Genomic DNA, 20963 nt, shown 5'->3' with positions numbered 1-20963 from the left:
AAGTCCAGAGACACGCAGAGCAATAGTGTTGACAAAGGGCCACAGGTGAAGGGAAGATGGGCTGCAAATAGCTGCTGGGTCGAATTACAAGTACCTCTGCATACAACTGTGCTTCTTAAATGTAAAACGTAAATTGGCATGTTTCCTTCAATTTTTAAAAAAAGATACTGTAAAAAGCATCGAAGCCCAAGTTCAGATTCTTGGGTACCTTAGAACTACAGCATTATTTTAAAATATATATAATTTCATGATGTTTACAGTGAAACGGTGAAAATAAAATTGCACAGCAGGAAAAGAATAATCCAGATGATTCATTGAACAAGAGACAAATAGAATTTGACAATAACTATTCATCCTTGGATCAAATTAAGCCAAAGAGTTCTACAAACTGCTAAAAGTGCAATCTCTTGAAGCTAATTCAACTTCTTGAGGTATCATTTCTTCTGTTAATTGGGTGTGTCTTGCTGAATCGCAGGTCTGAAGTACAGTTCTCTTTGCACTGACGAAACCTAATCTAATCTATTTTCTGGTAGATTGAGTAAACCAGCAATTAGCATTCTCTTAAAGAGAACAATTCTGGAGTTGTATGGTCAAAGCTTGACATCCCAATAACATATACCCCAAACATTTCCAAAGTGAAAGCTGCTTACTGACATGTGAAACTGTGCAGAACTCAATGGGTTAGGATGTGAGCAGACCATGATAGAAAACTACATGCCAAAAAAAAAAAAGCTGGAGAATATTGATGAAAGACAGACAGTCAGAAGTTTGAAACAATTGATGTATTTTGGCTCTCAAAAAATTGCTTGTACTGAAATCTACAGAATTTTCAATAAATCCAAGTGAACTAGATATTTTTGATGTGCTTCCATCTTTCATTTATTAACATGGTGCAGGTTATATTTTTGGCTTATTGCTTTTGTGAAGGATAGTGGCCATGCACACAGTATGACTATAATTTAAGCTGAGACTTGGTCAGATGCATAGCCTGGGCAAGAAAATATTCATTTAACTGTACTTAGTTACTATTAGGAATTAGTGCTTCTACACTGCCCTTTCACCTCAGGTTCAAATCAGCCAGACTAAGGGGATGAAAGTCTCCCATCTGTTAATTGTAGAGGTCCTCTTTACGGTTAGCTTAGGCAATCTGAAATGGGCGGTGGACTCACAGCATAACGCTGTTTTTAATTTACCACAAATTGGCATTAGAACAGCAGTTTTGCTCAGGCCACAGAGACCGCTAGTGTGGGATACAGTAGGGGGTACTCAAAGGCTTGTTGTTGGACAGGATAGAGGAAGCTTTACTCTCTCTCTGGTCTTGTAATACCTGGCTTAATGTTGACTCCAAAATGAAAAAGTTATCCATCACAAACATCCATACCTTAAGTCACAGAAAATGTATATAATGTGAATTACATTTTTCCACGTACTACTACTAAAAGAAGATGGCAACTTTAGGATTAAGTATTTTAAATGTTACGTATTGATTCAATATATATGCCCTATGTTTGTTCAGTTACTTCAGTGTATAAGTACTTAACTGTCAAAGTATTTGCCCTTAGAGCTACCCTCTTTCAACAGATTATTCATTTAAATGTCACCAACGTCTTTGGGTTTGTTATTTTTTAGCGATGCCCTGCAATTGCAGAACAGAAAAGGAATTTGGTTTCGTTCATTACAAGGACTGCACAGAAACCTGGACAGGTATGTGCACTAAAAAGTCATCAAAAAGTTTGCAGTGTTCTGTTTTAATTTATCTTGTATTTGTGGACGACACCAAATTGAGTGGTGTAGTTAATACAAAGGAAGAATGTGTCAAAATGCAGGAAGACATTAATAAACTTGCAGAATGGACGTGTAATTGGCAAATGAATTTCAATATAGATAAGTGTGAGGTGGTGCATTTTGGTAGGAAGAATAAGGGAGCCACATACTGCTTGGATAAAAAGAGTCTAAATGGGATAGAGGCGCAAAGGGATCTAGGAGCATAGGTACACAAATCACTAAAAGTAGAGCACAGGTTAATAAGTCCATAAAAAGGCAAATCAAGCACTGGGGTTCATTTCTAGAGGGATAGAATTGAAAAACAGAGAAGTTATGTTAAACTTGAATAGAACTTTGGTTAGACCACACTTGGAGTACTGTGCTCAGTTCTGGTCTCCATATTATGGAAAGGATATAGAGGCATTGGAGAGGGTGCAAAAGAGATTCACAAGGATGATACCAGAACTGAGAGGATATCCTTATCAGGAAAGACTGAACAGGCTGGGGCTCTATTCTCTAGAAACGACAAGGCTGAGGGGTGACCCGATAGATGTCTAAGATTATGAAAGGGTTTAATAGGACAGACATAGAGAAAATGTTTCCACTTGGGGGTGTCAAAAATATAAATATAACATAGTTGCTAATAAATCCAATAGAGAATTCAAGAGAAACTTCTTTACCCAAAGAGTGGTAAGAATGTGGAACGCGCTACCACAAGGAGTAGTTGAGACGACTGGCATAGATGCATTTAAGGGGAAGCTAGAATAAGCACATGAGGGAAGGGAGGAATAGAAGGGTATGCTGATAGAGTTAGGTGAAGTAGGGAGGGAGGAGGCTCGTGTGCATAAACACTGGCATAAACCAGCTGGGCCGAATGGCCTGTTTGTGTACTGTAGTTTCGATGTAACTCGATGTATAAAGTGTAGGGAAAATGTGTGTGTTCCTTTCAAAAAGTTCCTTCTACTCACACTGAGCCATATGCTGTTTCTTAGCCAAGGAAATGGATAGGGACTTGCTCCTAAGGTGCTATCAGTGACAAGTGTCACACTTTAACAGTCTGTTGAAGGTTTTGAATACATGTGGCTAGGGTGATGCATCCTCCCAGGTTTTTTTTTCACCCCACTAGGAAAGTTACCCTCTGCTTGAAAACTGCTTCAAGCCCCTCCCCTGCCTAGTTCCCAATCAACAATCCAGCTAAGATTGTCAATTTATCATCCAAGTGGGGGGAGGGAAGGGGGTAAACCCACCCTACCTTCCCAGAACATTATCTTTAAAATAAATTGAAGTCTGATCCCTGAAGTATAGTCTCAATTGACCATCTAATAATACAAATCGACTGCTGCGTAACTGGCTGCCCAAAAATAACTATTTACACAGGGATGACGGTATAAGAAATTTTAGCAGCATAAAAGACTCTTGGGCCTAACAAGCTTGTTCCTTTTTGCATAGATCAACACCACCTTCTCCCATTACCCTTAATTCTTTCTCTCTCCATAAGAGTCATCTGATGCACCCATTTGTACTGTATGCTCTAATGGCTTTCCTTGGTAATTTATTACACAAGTCTACCTGACTTCCAAGGATACGCAGTGCTAACTGTACCGTCTACAGCCTGCGGTGTTGCAGAAAAAAAATTCTTAGTTGTCCTTTCAGGGTAATACACTGATAATATACATGTAGAAGAATGCAGGATTAGAGGCGTTATCTGCTGGAGTTGTTAATCACCTAACAGTACTGCCGAGATTTATCCAACATATTGCCATGAGGGTAATTTTTTTTGTCTCTTTTTTTGTTAGGCTCACAAGATCGGTGGACTCCTTGACCTGTTGAAAGAATTTCCGGAAAAAGAAATCGCATATTCATACCTAATGAAATGTTACGGTAAACTATTTAATGACATACTTATCTTATTAAATAAGATTACATTTATTTGGAGCAGTAATGATTACATGTATTTAGCAACAATGCTAAGGCTATTAAAAATGTCTGTATTTGTGTCTCTTTCTCTAGCATTAGACAATAATGTGGTTTCTGCAAAGGCTTTGTACGAAAAGATTAAAGAAGAAAAAATGACACCAGATGAGCTGTTTCTGAAGCGTCTTGCTGTGTTACTGAAAAATTATGGGGAATCTGTCCCCTTCACTGAGCCCCCTGTGAGTATTCCCTACCCAAATCATCCATTGTTCCAGCCTCGGACCCATCACTGAGGTAAACCCAGGGCTATGAGACTATTTCGTCACTGCAAAGCATTCCACGTAGCAGTCTAGCCGAAAACTGGTGACATGTTTGAGTTTGGATATTAATGAAGATTAGGATTTAGCCTTGGATGGGCGCCTCTCTATATAGGATTCAGTGCTGTATTACGAACAGCATACTGGATTCTTTTCTGTTCAGTTATCAGCATTACAACAGGTGGGTGCGATTAAATGGGTAGAGTGAGGCAGCAGGTCAGTGAACAAACCTGATGTGTCACAGTGTGGTAGGATACAGGTTCCTGCCTGTGATTTCCCACACAGTGAGTTCCCAATTTTAATGTTGGTTGGAGGAATGTACTCAGTGGAAACTGCATGAACAACCATGGGAATGCAAAATCAGAGGGTGAGTCATCTGTGGCTTTTGCCCTGGGAGTGGTGGTTGGAGAGAAATGAAGAACCTAAAGTGCAAGAATCATTTTAAAATTAAATGTAACTGAGGCATGTGCAAGTCAGTAAATATTCCAGTTGTAGTAAAGAATTCTTGCAACAATTTCCTTCTATCACTTGTTACTGCATTATAGAGTCCTTAATCATACTGATTAGGTTGAAGCACTGAATTTCACCTCTGAAACCTGGGTTTCAATCCAACCAAGACAGATAAATGAGTTGGGTAATTACAGCCTAGTGGATGTGACACACATTGGTACGAAGCTGCCTAGTGTTGCGTGTTCCGTTAGTCCCCCATTTTGCTTTAGATTAAAAGTTTTTTTTGTGCTCATCAAGATAAGGTATGTTGGTGCGGGTAAATGGAGTTGAGGTGCAGATCAGCCATGATCTAATTGAATGACGGAGGGACTGAATGGCCTACTCCTATTCCTCATGTTTCTATGTTCCAGTGATTGGTACACTTTTGTGTACCCACTGTCAGCATCAACCACTCTGAGGTCTGGTATAGATCATGGATGCTGAATAAAACTCTGCCTACTCAGCTCTTAACACCGTACCTTAGCACCAGCCTCAGAAGATACCAGTGTGACATTTTTCCATCTCTCAAATCTCTGAGTGAGATTTCCCCTAATTCAACGCTAGCACTAAATTGTCAGTTCATTGCTGTGACCATTCCCCACCAGGAACTCAATGAGACTGCTCATACCTATTTTGCGTAGGATCCTTACAGCCAGCAGACTGTAGAGACTTCCATCCCATTAGCCTAGGCTGGATTTGAATCCAAAGATCCAGAAGTGAAAGGTCTAAATTATGGAGCTTTTTAATTTCTAATCCTAAAAGTGAATATCAAAAGTAGGCGTTTAATTCCTTGGTTTGCTTCTCTTCAGTCATTTTTTTTAAAGAAGGATGATGCAGCACAGTATTCATTCAGGTTGTGCTGATTTATAATAAGGCTAATACCATCACTGCTGAAAAGGTCAGTACATTTACATGTTAAAGCTTCAACACTTTGGAATGTGACATGTCGATGTTTAGTCATACTTTGCCTTTGAAAACATAATTACAATGGTATTCAAGGGATTGTATCTGTTGGGCAGAAAGTTATCTCATCGATAGATGAATTTTTTTTAAAGTAATGTTTAAAAAACCAACAGTAAAAGGGTACAACACTCCGCACAGATTTTAGGAGAATGAAAATGTTCAGACAAATCGTTAAACATTTTTTCCTCTCAAAACAGGAAAGTTTTAAATTCTATGCAGACAAGCTGAAGCGAGAAAAGGCAGCAGAGTCTTCTGATGAAAACTAAGATGAAGATTGAAACTATCAGACATTTTTCTACTTTTGACGAGCCAATTCTGAATGAATGTGTGTATTTCTGAAATACGGTGACTTTAACTATATGTTTGACTGTACAGGAGTATTTAATGAAACAAATAAAGACTTGGAGGAGACAACTTTTCTCTTGTGCTCTCTTATTTTTCTCTCTTTCTCAGTTGGTGTTTATATTCGCTGCCATTTTATTCATCAGGTGGTACTTTTTGCTCCATCAGTTTGCAAAATCTTTGGAATCACTGTCATTCTTGTGTCAGCCTTTGCTCAGTGGTAGCACTCTCACCAGGCACATAACCTAGGCTGACACCAGTGCCGTTCTGAGGTAGTGCTGCACTGTCAGAGGAGCAGGGGAGTTCTCTTGGTGTTTTGGTCAATATTTAACGCTCAATCAACATCTCTAAAACATTATCTGGCCATTAATCTCATTTCCGTTTGTGAGATCTTGTGGGCAAATTGTCTGCTGTGTTTGCCTATATCATAACAATAACTACACTTCAAAAGTACTTCTTTGGCTGTGAAGTGTTTTGGATCATTCTAAGTTGTGAAAGGCACTATATAAATTCTTCCTGATTCCAATTGTGGAAAAAAAACATGAATCAACAGGATCAAACCAAAGAAATAAGTTTTTCTTTTATTCTAATTGTTCTCAATTACAATTCAGTCACATATTTATCCATTATGTACTGGGTGATTGATAGGGATACTGAGCGATGAGGAATGAACCTTGTATATCAGCTTTCGGACAGGCCAGGTTGCTGATTCTGGTGAGCAGTTGTGCTGCTGTGGTTGTCTCGACAATGTTGATAACCTTGGGACTTTATGGATGTGTTGCTATAGCTTTGTGAACTACCACAGACTCGGTAGCTGGCACATGCCCCTTTATGCGGCACTTGACCTACATACGTTGGTTTGTTGGCCAAATTGAAAGAAGGGGAAAATTTAAATCAAGGCTTAGATATGCCATTCCCCCTCCTAACTGCAGAATTGGGACCCTGAAAGCTCCACAGAATTATGTCGAGACAACAGAGGGGCAGGCACATTCACATTTTATGGAAATTAGCAAAGATTCAGCTGTCCGGGCAAAATCTTACTCCATGGAATCCAAAAGATTACCAAGCAAAGAATCAGGCTAGAACCAACATACTGCCTTCTGGGTCTTTCCATAATGAACCCCTGTACCTGGATGTGAGCAAACTTAAGGGTTTTCTTCCTTCCGTAGTCAACATCGGTGAAAGAAAGAACATGTATTTATATAGGAGGGGGCCATGGAAAGATCCTTGAGGGACTTGAGGTAACGGTGGAGAGGCAAGAAGAGAAGCCATTACTAAAGATAGACCTGCTATGATTTGATAGTTTCAAGTGAAACCAAGTGAGGGCAGTCCCACTGAGTTGGACAATGGAGGAGAAGCATTGGTCAAATGTGTCAAAGGCTGCAGAGAGGTTGAGGAGGACAAAGAGGGAAAATGCACCGCAGTTACAGTGGATGCCATTTGTGATTTTGATTAGGGCCATTTCAGTGCGTTGGCAGGGGCAGAAACCTGATTGGAGAGATTCAAACATGACCTTGCAGGAAAGATAGGCACAGATTTGGGGGCGACAACATGCTCAAAGCATTTGGAGAGGAAAGGAGATGGGGCAGCGGTTTTCAGGGTCGAGGGTGAGTTTTTTAAGGAGGGGCATTATGATGACTGCAAGGGAGGGGTCCAATGTCAGCTTGCATAGCAGCCCGTAAAAGAAGTTGGGTGGTCGGCAGCTTAGTGGGAATGGGGTCAAGGGAGCAAAAGGTGGGTCTCATGGACAAGATGAGCTCAGAGAGGGCATGAGGGGTTTTAGGAGAGAAACTAGAAAGAGATGGGTTCAGGACGGGGACTGATTTGGCTTGGTGGGCTCAGGACAAGGGAGGGAAGCAACAGAGGCAGCTGAACGGATGGTCTCAGTCTTAATGACAAAGAAGTCCATGTGCCCCTTGTTGGTAAGGAAGATGGATTTGAGGAGACAATTGGTCATGGAAAAAAGAAGCCAGGGGTTATCTTTGCTCTCCGGGCTGAACCAGGAGTTGTGGGCGGTTATATGCTTCATGTGGTCCAGCCAGATCTGGCAATGGATGGTTAAACTGGTTGCGCACCAAATATGCTCAAGTCTGTGCCCTTTGGATGTACGGGAGCAAAGATGAGGGCTGTACTGGAGGAACAACCAGGGTGGAAGTTTTACTTGGGACAAGGGCATCAATGGTGGAGTGAGGGTATGGTTGAGCAGATTGATAGCTGCAGGATATCTTGGAAACTGGAAGGATGGGCAGTTGGGAGGTTGAAAGTGCAATTGATTTGCAGGATAGTTTTTTTTCCAGGGGCGGAAAGAACTGAGGTTGGAAGTGGGTTGGGGGTTATCTGGTGAGAGAAATGAAGAAGTGATCACAGATGGCCTTGCATTTTAAAAATATTTTGCAGTTAAGTGACAGGATTTTCCATTAAGTATGCATTTATCTTCTAAATTGTGTAGTGTCATTGAAGATCAAATCTAGAGTCATTTGTCAAATTAACTGATTACATCAGAAATGTGCCGTTGCATATTCCTCTTGATTACCATTTATTGCACACGTAAACCAATCCTACTGAATATTGTAGGTAGGGCTGACTCATTTATTGTAAAAACCCTTGAGAAAGGGCTGATAGCTCATAGTGCGGGATATCATCAAGATGGATAAGAGGTGAGGCAAATCAGAAAGTTGGGTGGTGAAATTTGGGTTTTACAAACCTGTTGATTTGTAGGAGGAATAGAAGATTGAGGAAGGTAAGCAATTTCACAGTTTTGAGCTCCTCAAAAAGAATGAGTTAGACTAGAAGATGATTGTTGAGATGATTTTACCACATTGAGGATGTAGGGAGGAAGGAGACTGAGTAGGGCTGTGTGTAAGGAGCTTGAGAGGAACGTTCAGAAAAGCACTGACCCGTGATAGTATCAATTAAAAATAGAGACAAGAAAGGCAAACACTGATCACTTCAGCTACTTCAAACAGATAAGCACATGGGGTACTGTCATAAACCACTAGCGTCTTAGAACTGAATGTGGTAGTTTTTTTTTCCAGCTGGATCTGTAGTGCCCATGTACTTCCTGACCTTGTTGAATACAATTAAAGGGATTTGTGCCACCAATTGGAAATTACATTAATTCTTTCTTTTTGCTCAAGTGGCATCAAACAGATTTAATCAGGCAACTATATTTACAGAAATATGTATTTATGCTGGATTCAACCAACAGTTCGTGTCCATTTTTATTTCTCAAACCTCCCTGCTCCCAAATAGTTGCACATGAACTTGGCTGCTTTTCAATTTGTCAACGCAAGATTGCTACATCTATTCTGAAAGTACGTATTACTCTCACTTTCGTAATTTTACTTTTAACAGTAACAATTTGCATTATGTCAGTGTTAAGAGCTAAGTATTATCATATTCAATAGAAGTGAATGTTGCCAATTCTCAGAATTCTCCAAGTCGACTGATTTATCTTTAGAATATTCAAATCCTAGGCATAGGTCTAGCCCCTAGGCAAAAATTCTTGGCCCCAACAGTGGATCCCCAGTAAGGTCCTAAATTTGGGCAGTCTCTGAAAACATCTGCCTCCCAAGTTGCACATCTGTCTCAAGCATGGTCCCTGAAGGGGTGAATGCAGGGAGGTATTTCTCAGACCAGGTGTTTCCTCCACCCCAATCTCTCTACTGCCCAACGATCTGGACGTGTAAGGTCAATCAAAGGGCAAAAGTGAGGCCTGCTGGGGTCATGGCCTGGACGACCCCAGAAATGGTGTACTGGAAAATGTTCAGGACCTCTTACAAACACGGCTAATCAGCAGCAAAGCCTTCAATTTTGGGGGTGGGGGGTTGCTACAATACCCGCCACCTCCCCCCTGCCCCAAGCATCTATTCAGTGACTTATTTTCCACCCTCCCTTCCTGTAGCAGGGCCCCAAGGTGCACATATACCCCTGCAGGTACCCAGCCAACCTATGTTAATATGCTGATCCCACTCTGACCCCAGATACTCCCAACAGGGTCAGCAGTATCCGCTATGCTACACATGTGCACACTTTGGTTCCTGTGTATTTTGCATTTACAAGGTAGTTCACATTGGTTTAAGAATGAAGAATGTTATTTTCCCAATTTTCTCTCCTTTATTCTTTTCTCTCCTGAATGTGCTGACTCTTGCAGGGATACACCCAGGACAATATCAGACACTCAGCAGGTCAGGCAGCATCTGTGGAGAGAACAGACTGGTTGACTTTTCAAGTGTGAACCCTTTATCAGAACTCCTGTCTGTTCTCTCCACAGATACTGCCTGACCTGCTGGCAGTACCGCCATCCCTGTACCAGTCTATCCTGGGGTTGGCAGTGCTGTGGCAGGAAGGCTGGGAAACCAGCCAGTCTCCCTGTCCTGATCTCTCACCATCATTTACATGCGATAGGGCAACCAAGGATCAGATGGCCAATATCCCTGCTTGAGAGGGAGGAAAGTTTTCTAGCATAGATTTTACCGGCAGGGGTCCTGTGTTAAGCCTTCCTACCCCATTCTCCCTCCTGCTCCACTGCTTTTGAGTGGTACAGTGAGGACAATTCAGCCCTTAATCACTACAGGTTTCATCATGTATGACCTTGGTCTTTACAATGTCATCAGTACAATAAAGGTACTCCAAAGTTAGAAAAATGTTGACTATTTGCTTAGCAACACTGAATGATATTAGCAGAGGTCAAAAAAACAATTTGATCTATCAAACCTGTTCCTTCCATGCCCATAACTGTATGATGGATTTTGCCAATCTCATTTCACCTGGTGAAAGATTCTGCAAAATTGCTATCTCCCAAAAGTTAATTGACGAATAAGCTGTTCGCTGGAGATGTCAATCAAAACATGAATTTGCATTGCAATTCATTGAATATCTGTGGGCTCGTCAAGCGCACAAGTAGAATCCTCACTTTCCATGTGTAAGGCCAGAGTTTGATTCCCAGCCAATGCAAAATGTAGGTCTGTTACAGTGATCGAGTGATGAAGATTGCTTCTTTCCAAGCAAAACTGTGTGCTCCATATCCTTGACCAGATACATTCCTTGCCTTGACATTTTGATGGTCTCAGCAGCTCAGGAACTATCATGTTCCACACAATATTGATCTTCCCTATCTACTTAATAAGCCTAATTTCTAACCAGATGTTCTTCTAAATTTATTTTGAAAGGGGTTTAAAAATGACCGACTTTAACATCATGGCGTAACAACAAGAAAGGCATCATAATCATGCAGGCATCACATAAAAAGGCCACTGTTCGCGTAATTCTATCCTTCCTCCCCACCTAGAATCATAGAATGATACAGCACAGGAGGCCATTCAGCCCATTGTGCCTGTGCTGGCTCTTTGGTAGAGCTATCCAATTAGTCCCGCTCCCCTGCTCTTTCCTCATACCCCTAAAAATTTATTCCCTTCAAGTATTTATTCAATTTCCTTTTGAAAATTACTAATGAATCTGCTCCCAGCACCCTTTCAGGCAGTGCATTCCAGATCTTAACAACTTGCTGTGTGAAACATTTTTTCCTCATGTTGCCTCTGGTTCTTTTACCAATCACCTTAAATCTGTGTCCTCTGGTTACCGGCCCTTCTGCCGCTGGAAACAGTTTCTTCTTATTTACTCTATCAAAACCATTCATAATTTTGAACACCTCTATCAAATCTCCTCTTAACCTGCTCTGCTCTGAGGAGAACAACACCAGGTTATCCAGTCTCTCCACATAATTGAAGTCCTTCATCCTTGGTACCATTCTAGTAAATCTCTTCTGTACCCTCTCTAAGGCCTTGACATCCTTCCTAAAATGTGGTGCCCAGAATTGAACACAATACTTCACTTGAGACCTAACCAGTCTTTTATAAAGGTTCGGCATATCTTCCTTGCTTTTGTACTATATGCCTCTATTTATAAAGAATAGGATCCAATATGCTTTTTTAACAGCCTTCTCAACTTGTCCTGCCACTTTCAAAGATTTGTATACATATACCCTCAGGTTTTTCTGTTCCTGTACCGCCTTTAAAATTGTACCATTTAATTTATATTACCTCTCCTCATTCTTCCTACCAAAATGTATCACTTCACACTTCTCTGCATTAAATTTCATCTGCCATGTGTCTGCCCATTTCACAATCTGTTTATGTCCTCATCGTTTACTAAATTTCCAAGTTTCCTGTCATCTGCAAACTTTGAAATTATACCCTGTATACCCAAGTCCAGGTCATTAATATATATCAAAAAGAGCAGTGGTCCTAATACCGACCCCTGGGGAACACTACCGGATACTTCCTTCCAGTCTGAAAAACAACTGGCCACCACTATTCTCTGCTTTCTGTCCCTTAGTCAATTTTGTATCCACGCTGCCACTAACCCTTTAATCCCATTGGCTTTAATTTTGCTAATCAGTCTATTACGTGGTACTTTCTCAAATGCCTTTTGAAAGCCTATATACTCAACATCAACTGCACTACCCTCATCAATCCTCTCCGTTACTTCATCAAAGAACTCAATCAAGTTAGTCAAACACAATATGGCTTTAACAAATCCATGCTGACTTTCATTTATTAGCTCATACTTTTCCAAGTGCCAATTAATTTTGTCCTGGATTATTGCCTCTAAAAGTTTCCCCACCACTGATGTTAGGCTGACTGGCCTGTAATTGCCAGGTTTATCCCGCTCTCCTTTTTTGAACAGGGGTGTAACATTTGCAATCCTCCAGTCCTCTGGCACCGTCCCCATATCTAAGGAGGATTGGAAGATTGTGGCCAGAGCCTCCGCAATTTCCACTCTTACTTCCCTCAGTAAACTAGGATGCATCCCTTCTGGACCAGTTGACTTTTCTACTTTGAGTACTGCCAATCTTTTAAGTACCTCCTCTTTATCCATTTTTATCCTATCCAATATCGCTACTACCTCCTCCTTTACTGCTACAATGGCAGCATCCTCTTCTCTAGTGAAAATGGATGTGAAATCTTCATTTAGTACCTCAGCCTTACCCTCTGCCTCCACAAGAAGATCTTTTTGGTCCCTAATCGGCCCCACCCTTCCTTTGACTACCTTTTTACCATTTGTATGTTTATAAAAGACTTTTGGGTTCCCTTTTATGTTCGTCGCTAATCTATTCTAATACTCTCTTTGCCCCTCTTACTCTCTTTTTTAGATTGCCTCTGTACTTTCTGTATTCAGCTTGGTTCTCCACTATATTATGAACCGTACATTTCTCAAAAGCCTCCTTCCTCTGTTTCATTTTTAATCTCTATATCTTTAGTCATCCAGGGAGTTCTAGCTTTGGATGCCCTTCCTTTCCCCCTTGTGGGAATGTGTCTACTTTGTACCCGAACCTTGAACATCTCCGATTGTTCAATTACTGTTTTGCCTCCCAATTTTTGATTCCAATTCACCTGGGCCAGATCATTTTTTAACTCACTGAAATTAGCCCTCCTCCAGTTAAGTACTTTTACGCTTGATTGTTCCTTGTCCTTTTCTATAACTATTCTAAACTGATGATATTGGGCCAGAAATTGCTTTAAAAATAACGGTGAGCTCACAGCGCTTACCGCTGTTAGTGGCGAAATCAAGGACCAAGTTCCATTATTCGCGCACACGCAGTCAAATATGGAAATCCGGAACTTGATCCTCCTGATTCGCTGGCAATATGACAGCTTCACTTTAAAGGGATATCGCTGGCTGCAATCAACAGATTCAACGGACCAGCACCAACTTGCTCTTCTGCCCAGCTGGAAAGAAATTAATATTGCCACAAAACAGGTACACTTAAAAATACCTGGTCTAAACTAAGTTTTAACAGCACGGTAAGTCTTAATGACTGCCAAACAACTAAAAATTAACTTTAAAAAATGTGGAGTCTCATTACTCCTTATTTTAATAGTTTTTGGTAACTAAAAATATTTTTAATTACATTTTATTTACTTTTTCCTTCTGTCTCTTTTATTTAATTTCATTATTTCTTACCCTCTTTTTATGGCTGTTTTTATAAATGATTTTAGTGTTGTACCTTTCACTTCCTGGATTTTACATTGCAGCCTGCAGAAACTGTTTGCAGCATGTCAAAAATGTTGCAATCTGATTAGTCCGGGGAGAGAGTGATCCTCTTGCTTCTCCCATGGGTCCGAGCTTTGTAAACTAACGCTGGGCTCTTCTCTGCTTCCTTCTAGAGCAACTGCACCCAATAAAGACCCCAGTAAGTTAGTGGGTTAGTATAAATCTATGGAGCGGCGAGCACTGTTGGTTTGCCGCTCGGAGCAATTTCTGGGCCATTATGATCACTGTTCCCCAAATGCTCCCCCACTGAAACATGCTCCACTTGCCCCATTTCATTCCCCAGAACTAGATCCAGCATTACGTCCTTCCTCGTTGGGCTGGAAACACACTGATCAAGAAAGTTCTCTTGAACACATTTCAGGAATTCTTCCCCCTCTTTGCCCTTTACACTGTTACTATCCCAGTGTATATTGGGTTAATTGAAGTCCCCCATTATCACTACTCTATAGTTCTTACATCTTTCTGTAATTTGCCTGCAAATTTGCTCCTCTATCTCCTTCCCAATATTTGGTGGCCTATAATATACACCCGGTAGTGTAATAGCTCCTCTATTGTTCCTTAATTATAACCAAATAGATTTTGTCTTTAACCCCTCAATTACATCATCCCTGTCCAGTGCTATTATAGTAATTTAAAATATAATAATTTTGATCATTACTGCCACCCCCCCCCCTTCCTTTTTGTCCTTCTGTATCTTTCCTGAATACCTTGTAGCCAGGAATATTAAGTTCCCAATCTGTGTGAAAAACTTCTTTATATCAGTCCTTTTACTAGTTTAAACCAGTGTTCCCATGCCCTTCTCCCACACTTTAATTTAAAGTAGCATTCTGGATTTACTTTTTCCATTCCATTTACTATTTCATTTAACTGTATAGGATCACCTCTCAGATGCCTCCTTTCCAGGCTGAAAAGCCACATTTCTCCAGTCTTTCCTCATAATTCAGAACTCCGGCACTAGGGATCAGCCTTGTGGCACTTCTCCACACTGGCTCCAGTGCTTCAATCCCTCCCATTAAGTCTCGGCAACAAGAATTGGACACTGTGTTCGAGGTGTGGTCTGACCAAAGCACTGTACCATTTCATCACAATGGCCATGGACTTGCACTCTACCAATTTGGGTAATGTTGATTACTGCTCTGCATTTGCTGCACACGTTGAGCGTTGAATCTACAAATCTCTCAGGTCTCTTACAACTCAACTATTTCAACACCATTCATGGAGTACATGCATCTCCCATTTTATCTTCCTAGGTGCAGTACTCTACATTTGTCTGCATTAAATTTCATCCACCATTATTCAGCCCACTCACATATCTTGTCCAACGTATTCTGCAATTTCTGAGGTGCCTCCTTCGATTCCACTGCCCCTCCTAGTTGGCATTGTCTGCAAATTTGATCAATTTGCATTGAGTTTCTGAATCCAAGTCTTTGATGTAAATTAGAAACAATAGTGGTCCCAACACAGAGCTCTGGGACACCCTATTCAGTATTCCCCCCACCCTGACACTACCCCTCCAACTAATACTTGTTTTTTACCCTTCAGCAAATTTCGTATCCATTCCCAAATTTTGCTCTGAAGCCCCAGTTTTAAGCTTATAATGGATGGTGCCTTGGGTGATGAAATGCAGATTTCTAACTCATTCTCTTACTTAGGAAACATGCATGGTGTGGAGAGATTTTAGTGGGAAAGGGAACATATAAAGGAAACTCACATTAAAGAAACTTTCTTGCCAAATACAGAGCCAGGGACTGATGACATAAAGCAGAGATTAGTGCTGCAGGCAAACAGAATCCTGAGGTTCCTTAGTATTTCCTAACTACAAAAGATATCTCTTGAGATTGTTTGCTTTTAAAATGTAAAGTTTTTCTTAAATTTTATGTTAGTTGTGCCTGTGCACAGACAATAATATTTAAAAGCTCTACAGCTCTTTGCTGCTCTAAACTTCTCCTCCTCTTTTGATGACACTAACTTATAGAGTAATGTGACACCCTGAGTACTAGCTGCCTTCTGGATTCTCATTCAATTGGCCATTCTGAACCCAGACAGTGACTGTCAGCAGAATGCACTTACCCACTGAGTTATTAGACACGGAGTAGCAGCTTTCATAGAACAAATACGTGTTCAAAAGAAATTCATATGTGAACTTCAATACTGGCACACACTGAAGGGGTTTTGAGTGTTGAGTGGAAATGTACATAGGACCTCTATGACTGAAATTTGTGAAAGTCTTTCAGTTTATATGGTGACATGGACATGCCAAGCAGCAGGAGCTGCACAGTCTCAGTTAAATGGGTGGAAAATAATGAAATAATTCTCTTAATTTTGTTTCATATCTTGTCATTTTTAATGTTTTATATGGCAGATATACAAAATGTATCAGACAGCAATATATATGTTCTTAATGTAGTTCTGCCAATCTAGATGCACTGAGATTTTGGGCAATACTTTCCTGCCATCTACTGGCCATTCAGTAAATGGCATTTAAAAGTGTTTTTTTTCCACTAGCCCAAACTGATGGCATGAAAGTCTCCTCTTTCTTGCAGGGTCCTAAACGTGCATTGAGTTTCAATGGCCATCAATCCAGTTACCAGAGGGCATAACTCACAGTACAAAACTGGAATTAATTCGCGATCAGGGAGCTCACAGATGGTTGGTGTGGGAAGTGGAAAATGTCACACTGGTAGTAGTAGTGCTCTTCAGACGTTGAAGCAGCGACACATTGTTGGGCAGAGTAGAGGGAACATGATCTGACCCTTGGAGTGACTGATACTGACACTCTTTGCCAAAATAGATTGTTTTTGCAATCCCCAGCATCAACATCCCCCACCTTGAAGAGCACAAAAAAGTAATGGGTGTTTTGTGCCATTTTGTAGAAAATCACCTTTTTGCTGTTTAAAAAAAAATTTAATTAACTTTTATATTCCAATGGAAGTTCTTGCAGTAAGATTTTAAGAAAAATTAAATATACAGTTAAAAAATAGCAATCAACATTCCTTGAAGTTTATCCCATACGAAACTTAAACTCTGAATATAATGTGTAATGTTTCTTTAAATAATCAGACAGTAATAGGATTTATTTAATCAATGCAACAACGTTCCACCATGCAGAGAACCTAATAACTAAACTGGATAAAGATACATTGTCCAATATTGTGCATATCAACTGCAAATTTGATGTCAGAAATGTCATATTAGAAGAAAAAGTAACTCTGTTTACTTGTCAGAGGATGCAGACCAGTTGAAAGGTACCTGAAATCCCTCTGGTATGTGTTCACAGTGAAAGTTGGTTGACCTTGCGTGAGCATCCCTGATGGCTCAGTTCAAATGCATAGTGCCCATTTTGGAACTCACCATGCAGATCAGGAAGCTCCATAGGAATGTTGGAACAGGAGTATACCATTCAGCCCCTCGAGCCTGTTTCACCATTCAATTATGATGTGGAGATGCCGGTGATGGACTGGGGTTGACAATTGTAAACAATTTTACAACACCAAGTTATAGTCCAGCAATTTTATTTTAAATTCACAAGCTTTCGGAGGCTTCCTCCTTCCTCAGGTGAACAACAAGGAGGAAGCCTCCGAAAGCTTGTGAATTTAAAATAAAATTGCTGGACTATAACTTGGTGTTGTAAAATTGTTCACCATTCAATTAGATCATGGCTGATCTGTACCTCAACCCCATTTGCCTGCCTTTGCTCCATATCGCTTATCTAACAAAAATCTATCAATCTCAGTCCTGAAATTTTCAACTGACCCAGTATCCACAGCCTTTTGGGAGAGAGAGTCCCAGATTTCTGATTTCACTCCTGAATGGTCTGGCTCTAATTTTAAGATTATGCCAAGTTTGACCTCCAGCCTAGCTAGTGACCCTTACTGGAAAGTGCAGCCTGGACTTTGGGAAGGATCAGGATCAGGCTTGGCTGTGATGTTGCCAGCAATCAAGTAGCCTGCCAGCATGCTCTGACTAGATTTACACACTAAGTTTGGTCGCTCGGTTGAGAAATCTGAGGGCAGCCAAACCCTGTGAAACCGTATTCAACATAAATCAGCCCCTTCAGGGCAGAAAATTGGGGAAAGGAGGAATATTGTCCATATGAGTTGTTATTTATCCTCTTGAAACATAATAACAATATCACCATCTTCCTAACTACCAACTTCTTAGCCATAAGTTCACAAGCTTTCCCAATTTTATGTTGGATAAATTACAACATATAGAAACATTTCCATCTTTCAATGATTGTGTAGACAAAAGCAACCTTTTTCCACACAGAAATGTTGTTATTTCCATTAATTTCACTTTTTGTTTGGCAAGTCAATAAAACGAGAGTTTTATCATTATCTTTTAGCTCTCAGCACATAAGTAGAAGGACAGGAAATATTTTAGATATTATAGATGAGAGATCAGTGATGATCAATGATGCAGTACTGTATGTAACACTGGCACAAGTAGCGATGGGGCTATTTGTTTAGGAAATAGGTTTAGATTTGCTGTAAGGAATTTATGAAGACCTTTTTTGGTCACATTGAAGTCATTTTCAACAAGAGCATTTCTCTGAGCAGACTAATCGGAAGGGAGGAAGGGAAATATATCCCTCTCACCCCTAGAGGTTGTACTTATGTCTTAGCGGAACAGTCGCTAGGACTCGTTGGGTCTGATATTTATTTAGCTTGTGAGTTCAGATTGAATAAGTTAAGAGCTCCTGATGAATGGTGCCCTGGGATGATGAAATGTGGAACTGTGCCTGTAATTTCCCTTATTTTGGGCATTCCTTCAATGGCAGTCACAGCACAGTTTTATAATATATAATACGATTAGAGTCGTCCATAGATTAAAATCACGTTATTGACTGAGTGTAATATAATAAATATCCAACACATATAATATCACATGCTGATTGGACGTCTTCCATTGTTACTGTTCTAAAGGTGTCACATTCTAGCACTTCTTAAGGAACAGAGGTGTTGGTAGCAGCTTTTCTTTTAATACCAATGGGAAATGTGAAAAAAAACCTTAAATATGTTTACATGATGGAGCTAAGTAGTCATAGCAGCTTCCCGCTGACGTACTGTCAACAGTCGTAGCAGTTGGGGTCAAAATAATCCTATGATTTAGTTTCTTCTCTCTCCTCCTCCCCTTTCCATCCACCCAAATTTCTCCATGTGGTGCCAACTCTTGGCATGGTTGCTACAGTACTTTCCCCAAGCAGCCATTCTTTGGGGGCGATTTTAACCCTACCTGCCTGCTGGACACTGAGCAAGTGGGCAGTTAAATGCCCAGGTTACTTCCCCGCCCTGGAGCCACCCAGATCCCATCGTCTGAGATTTTTACTCAGGCTTCTAAATGGGAGGATAAGAAGCGACCCACCCACTCCCACCCCTCCCCTCAAAGCTGGCAGAGTCCTCATTGACATATGCAGAATAGGTTTCAATTATGTCATTATGCCCCAAGTGCTCTCTTAACACCGGCCTGGGCTGGGAAGCAGCAGCGGCTTTCCCGCCAGGTAAAATCAGGTGAGTAGAGGATCCAGGACCAGAAGAGACCATTTAAGGTAAGTTTTTATTACTTTCCTTCTGGGGCCAGGGTGAACAGGAATGCTCCTCCATGCCTCACAAGGAAAGTTTGGACCTCCCCTGCCCCAGACTCCCACCCATTCCAGAACTCCCTTCCCCACAGTTACCTGCAAGTTGGCTGCTGGCCATGGGCCATCCGATTTTCTGCAGGCTGGCAGCTGTTTCCCGCCCACTTCCTGCTCGTTCCGTAAATGGGATGTGGAACAGCGGCATGCTAGCGAGGTCAGGAATTTGAAATGGCCTGGGCCTGTTTTCTGCTGCAGCGGATGAGTTTCTAACTCGCCCAGTCATCCATCCGCCCAAAGCAAAAATCGGGCCTTTATGTCTGTACTTAAATAGTGAAAGTTGGCAGATTATTCAGTAGGGAGGGCATTGCATCTGAGTCCATATAAATGCACTAAGAGGGGTCACTGGATTACAATCAAGAATAGGATACTTGAATAATAGTTCTGGGGCACTATGCATGATTGCAGCACCCCCACCCCCTCCTGCCTGTATGGCTGAGGTTAGCTAACTCAGCACACACTAGGGACTGAATTGGTTCAATGCATTAACCATTTCATTCCAGTCGATAGGATTTTTAAAAAGGCAGCCAGTCATGCCTGTACAGGAGCCATAATGAAGTTCGTTAAAATGCCCTCTGTTAAGGTAAGAACATAAGAAATAGGCACAAGAGTAGGCCATATGGTCCCTCAAGCCTGCTTTGCCATTCAATAACATCATGGCTGATCTTCTACCTCAACTCCACTTTCCCGCCCGATCCCCATATCCCTTGATTCCCTTACTGTGCAAAAATCTATCGATCTCAGTCTTGAATATACTCAACAGCTGAGCATACACAGCCTTCTGGGATAGAGAATTCCAAAGATTCATAACCTTCTGAGAGAAGAATTTTTTCCTCATCTCGGTCCAAAATGGCCAACCCCTTAACTTGAGAATATGCTCCCTAGCTCTGGACTCTCCAGCCAGGGGAAAGAGCCTCTCAGCATCTATCCTGTCAAGCCCTCTCAGAATATTATATGTTTCAATGAGATCACCTCTCATTCTTCCAACTCTAGAGAGTATAGGCCCATTCTACTCAATTTCTCCTCATAGGAGAGAATACCAACATTTAATAGTTTCTCACCTTTTAAAAAATATTCTGCTTTTCTATTCTTCCTACCAAAGTGGATAATTTCACATTTCCCCATATTATACTCCATCTGCCACCTTCTCGCCCACTCACTTAACTTGTCTATATCCCTTTGCAGCCTCTTTGCGTCCTCCTCACAGCTTACTTTCCCACTTAGCTTTGTATCATCGGCAAACTTGGATACATTACACTTGGTCCCCTCATCTAAGTCATTTATATACATTGTATACAGCTGAGGCCTAAGCACTGATCCTTGCAGCACCCCACCAGTTACAACCTGCCAACCTGAAAATGACCCATTTATTCCTACTCTCTGTTTTCTGTCTGTTAACCAATCCTCAATCCATGCTAATATATTACCCCAATCTCATTAGCCCTAATCTTGTATAACAACCTCGTGTGTGGCAGCTTATCAAA

The 20963-nt window shown here is 41.0% G+C and overlaps 1 protein-coding gene across 1 annotated transcript in view; it reads left to right on the top strand.

Annotated features, from left to right (window-relative positions):
* The window catches only part of lrpprc (leucine-rich pentatricopeptide repeat containing), a 113335-nt gene extending 107474 nt beyond the window's left edge, over positions 1-5861 (top strand). Inside the window, exons 35-38 of the mRNA XM_067988772.1 lie at positions 1630-1704; positions 3561-3645; positions 3775-3917; positions 5645-5861. Of these exons, the coding sequence (XP_067844873.1) occupies positions 1630-1704; positions 3561-3645; positions 3775-3917; positions 5645-5713 (372 nt within the window). The 3' untranslated portion in view covers positions 5714-5861. The remainder of the gene's footprint in view (positions 1-1629; positions 1705-3560; positions 3646-3774; positions 3918-5644) is intronic.
* The last annotated feature ends 15102 nt before the right edge of the window (positions 5862-20963 follow it).

The sequence above is a fragment of the Heptranchias perlo genome, chromosome 8, assembly GCF_035084215.1.
Source record: "Heptranchias perlo isolate sHepPer1 chromosome 8, sHepPer1.hap1, whole genome shotgun sequence".
In the NCBI taxonomy this organism is placed as follows: domain Eukaryota; kingdom Metazoa; phylum Chordata; class Chondrichthyes; order Hexanchiformes; family Hexanchidae; genus Heptranchias; species Heptranchias perlo.
Note: the sequence above shows the minus strand (reverse complement) of the source record. Positions and strands in the feature narration are given on the sequence as shown.